Source organism: Anas acuta, chromosome 21 (genome assembly GCF_963932015.1).
Source record: "Anas acuta chromosome 21, bAnaAcu1.1, whole genome shotgun sequence".
In the NCBI taxonomy this organism is placed as follows: domain Eukaryota; kingdom Metazoa; phylum Chordata; class Aves; order Anseriformes; family Anatidae; genus Anas; species Anas acuta.
The window spans coordinates 4,601,871-4,604,749 of record NC_088999.1 but is presented as its reverse complement, the minus strand read 5'-3'; the positions used below and the strand labels follow the sequence as shown (position 1 = coordinate 4,604,749).

Here is a 2,879-nt window from a genome sequence, read left to right as displayed (position 1 = left end):
CCATATCACCCCAATCCCGTCCCCATCCCCATCCCATTCCATCTCCATCCCCATTCCCACCCCACCTCCATTCCATCCCCACCCCATCTCCACCCCTTCCCCATCCCATCCCCACTGCACCCCACCCCATCCCCAGTCGATCTCCTCCCCATCCCATCTCCATCCCATATCCCCATCTCCATATCACCCCAACCCTGTCCCCATCCCCATCCTAATCCCATCCTCCCCCCATCCCTACCCCACCCCATCCCTTCCCAATCCCCATCCCATATCCTCATCCCCATCCCATATCCCCATCCCCATCCCATATCCCCACCCCATATCACCCCAATCCCATCCCCATCCCCATATCACCCCTTCCCCATCCCCATCCCGGTGCCGCCCCCACCGGGGCCGAACCGCGCCGTGCGGGCGCCGCCCCCGGGCTCTATATCCGCTCCGCACCGCCCCGCAGCGCTCCGCACCCCTTCCCCTTCCCATGGCGACACCAACAACGCCACCGCCACCGACCCCGGCACCCGCAGCACCCCCGGCACCCGCAGCACCCCCGGCACCGGCGGGCGAGCAGCACCGGGAGCGCAGCCCCAGCTCCCCGCGCACCGCAGCATCCTCCCCGGCACCGCCACCGCCACCAGCACCGGCACCGAGCGGAGGCTCGGGGGAGCTGGCGGCGGCTCGGAGACGTTTGGTGGCGGCCGAGGGGCGCCGGAAAGCGGCGGCGGAGCTGGAGGGGCGGGTGCTGCAGGTTCACTGCGCCCTGCGCCACGCCGAGCTGCGCCTGGCAGCCAGGGCCGAGACCCTGGGGCGTTTAGGGGCCGGGGTGGCACAAGCCCAGCTGGCTCTGGCAGCCCAAGGGCAGAGGTTGCAGAAGGGGCTCCGCCGCCGCTCTCGCCTCCGTTCGGCCCCGTTGCTCGCCGCCGCTCGGGCGCTCCGCAGCTGCGTGCCCTGGGCAGCCCCCCGCAGCCGCCGCTCCGCCGCCTGCCGCCTGCCCGCAGCCCCCCGCAGCCCCGCTTGAAGAGGGGGGGAAATTGGGGGGGGGGAACGGGGGGAGATATAAGGGGTGGGGGGCTCTAAAAGGGGTGGGGGGGAAAGGGGAGTGGGGTGGGGAAGGGGGTGCCCAAGGGGGTACCCAAAGGGGTGCCCAAAGGGGGCTTTGGGGAGGCTGGGGGGATCTTGGGGAGTTGGGGTTTTGGGGGGTGGGTGGGGGGTTTGGGGTGCTGAAGGGTTTAGGAGGGTCTTGGGGGGTTGGGGTGCTGGGGGGTGGTGGAGGATTTGGGGTGCTGGAGGGTTTAAGGGGAAGATAAAAGGGGTGAGGGGAATCTTATGGGGTGGGGGGAAGCTGTAGGGATCTTGAAGGAGGCTGGGGGGGTCTTGGGGGTTGGGGTTCTGGGGAGTGGGTGAGGGGATGGTGGAGGGTTTGGGGTGCTATAGGGTTTAGGAGGGAGGGGGGAGTTTTATGGGGTGGGGAGAACCTGCAGGGATCTTGAGGGAAGGCAGAGGGGATCTTGGGGAGTTGGGTTCTGGAGGGTGGGGATGATGGAGGATTTGGGGTGTTGGAGGGTTTAGGGGGAACCTGCAGGGAATGGGGGAAGCCTTAAGGGGTGGGGGGGGACCTGTAGGGGATGGGGGAGGTCTGTGGGGTGGGGAGAACCTGCAGGGATCTTGAGGGAAGTCTAAGGGATGGGGGAACCCAGCAGGGTCTGGGTTCCACGAGGGTGGCCTGAGTCTGATGAGGAGAGACTCTATGGGGCCTTTAGGGGATCTGGTGGGATTGGGGTGCTCCAGGGGACCCAGCAGGGTCTGGGGACCTTGGGGTGTCCTGAGGAAAATGTGTGGAGAAGGGTCCCAGGGGGACCCTGTGGGGTTTGGGGTGCTTGAGGGACCCTACAGGGTCTGTGGGAGTGGCTTGAGTCTGATGAGGGGAGACTCTCTGGGGTGTTTGGGGGTCCTTAGAGGACCCCGTGGGATTGGGGTGCTCCAGGACACCCAGCAGGTCTGGGGACTTTGGGGTACCCTGAGGAAAATGGGTGGTGGGGGTCCCTGGGGGACCCCATGGGGTTTGGAGTGCTTGAGGGACCCTGCAGGGTCTGGGGTCCTTGGGTGTGCAGAGTAGGGGTGTGTGTGTGTGGGATCAGTGAGGTTGGGGACCCCAGCAGGGTCTGGGAGCCCCTATGGAGTTGGGGGACCCTGCAGGATCTGGGGTCCCTGGAGGATCTTACTGGCTGTGGGGGCAAAAAAGGGGGATCTGCTGCCAGCAGCCCTCAAAGGCAGCGGGTTCGGAGCAGCCGTTGTGGGGCAGGGCCCCTTCCCCAGGGATGCCCCAAAACCCTAGGGGTGCCCAGCAGGACAACGGCGGGGACCCAGCCTCGCACCACAGCCCCGGTGCCCATTTTCATCCTGAGCGTGCCCCACACAAGCTTCGGAGCAATCAAGAGGGCTGGGGGCCGCCCCGCATCCACCACCTCCAGACGGGGATTTCAGCTTCAGGCTTCAACTCTGCGGGGGCAGAGAGCAGAAGAGGGCTGCTCCTTGCCGTGACACCGACCCTATTTACCTCCCAATGGGTTCAACCGACCGCTGGATGTTTGGGACTGCTCTGACCGGGCCAATGCTGCTTGAAGCCTCCCTTCCCCGTGCCTCCAGCTCCGAGCAAGCGTCCTGTGGGCACCCCAATGTCACCTGGGTGCCCTTGGGGGAGCCGTGCTGTGGGATCTCAAGGGACAAGGAGGTGGGCTCAGGACCAAGCCCCCGCTCCAAGCTGAAGGTTTGTGTGGGGCCACCCCACTGCTGTCCCCGTCTGCGCCCCACCAGCTCCGAGCCGGCCTCGCCACGGAGGGCTCAGACCCGACAGCATCGTCCCCATCACACCGGGAGCACCG

General features: G+C 66.5%; 1 protein-coding gene across 1 annotated transcript; it reads left to right on the top strand.

Moving 5' to 3' along the window:
* Positions 1–345: 345 nt before the first annotated feature.
* On the top strand, positions 346–1,044 carry TRNP1 (TMF1 regulated nuclear protein 1; the record flags this gene model as incomplete). The annotated part of the gene is given in 2 exon segments (XM_068657503.1): positions 346–579; positions 581–1,044. Coding segments are annotated over 2 exon segments (669 nt in total), but the record flags the coding sequence as incomplete, so codon positions are not given.
* Between the last annotated feature and the right edge of the window lie 1,835 nt (positions 1,045–2,879).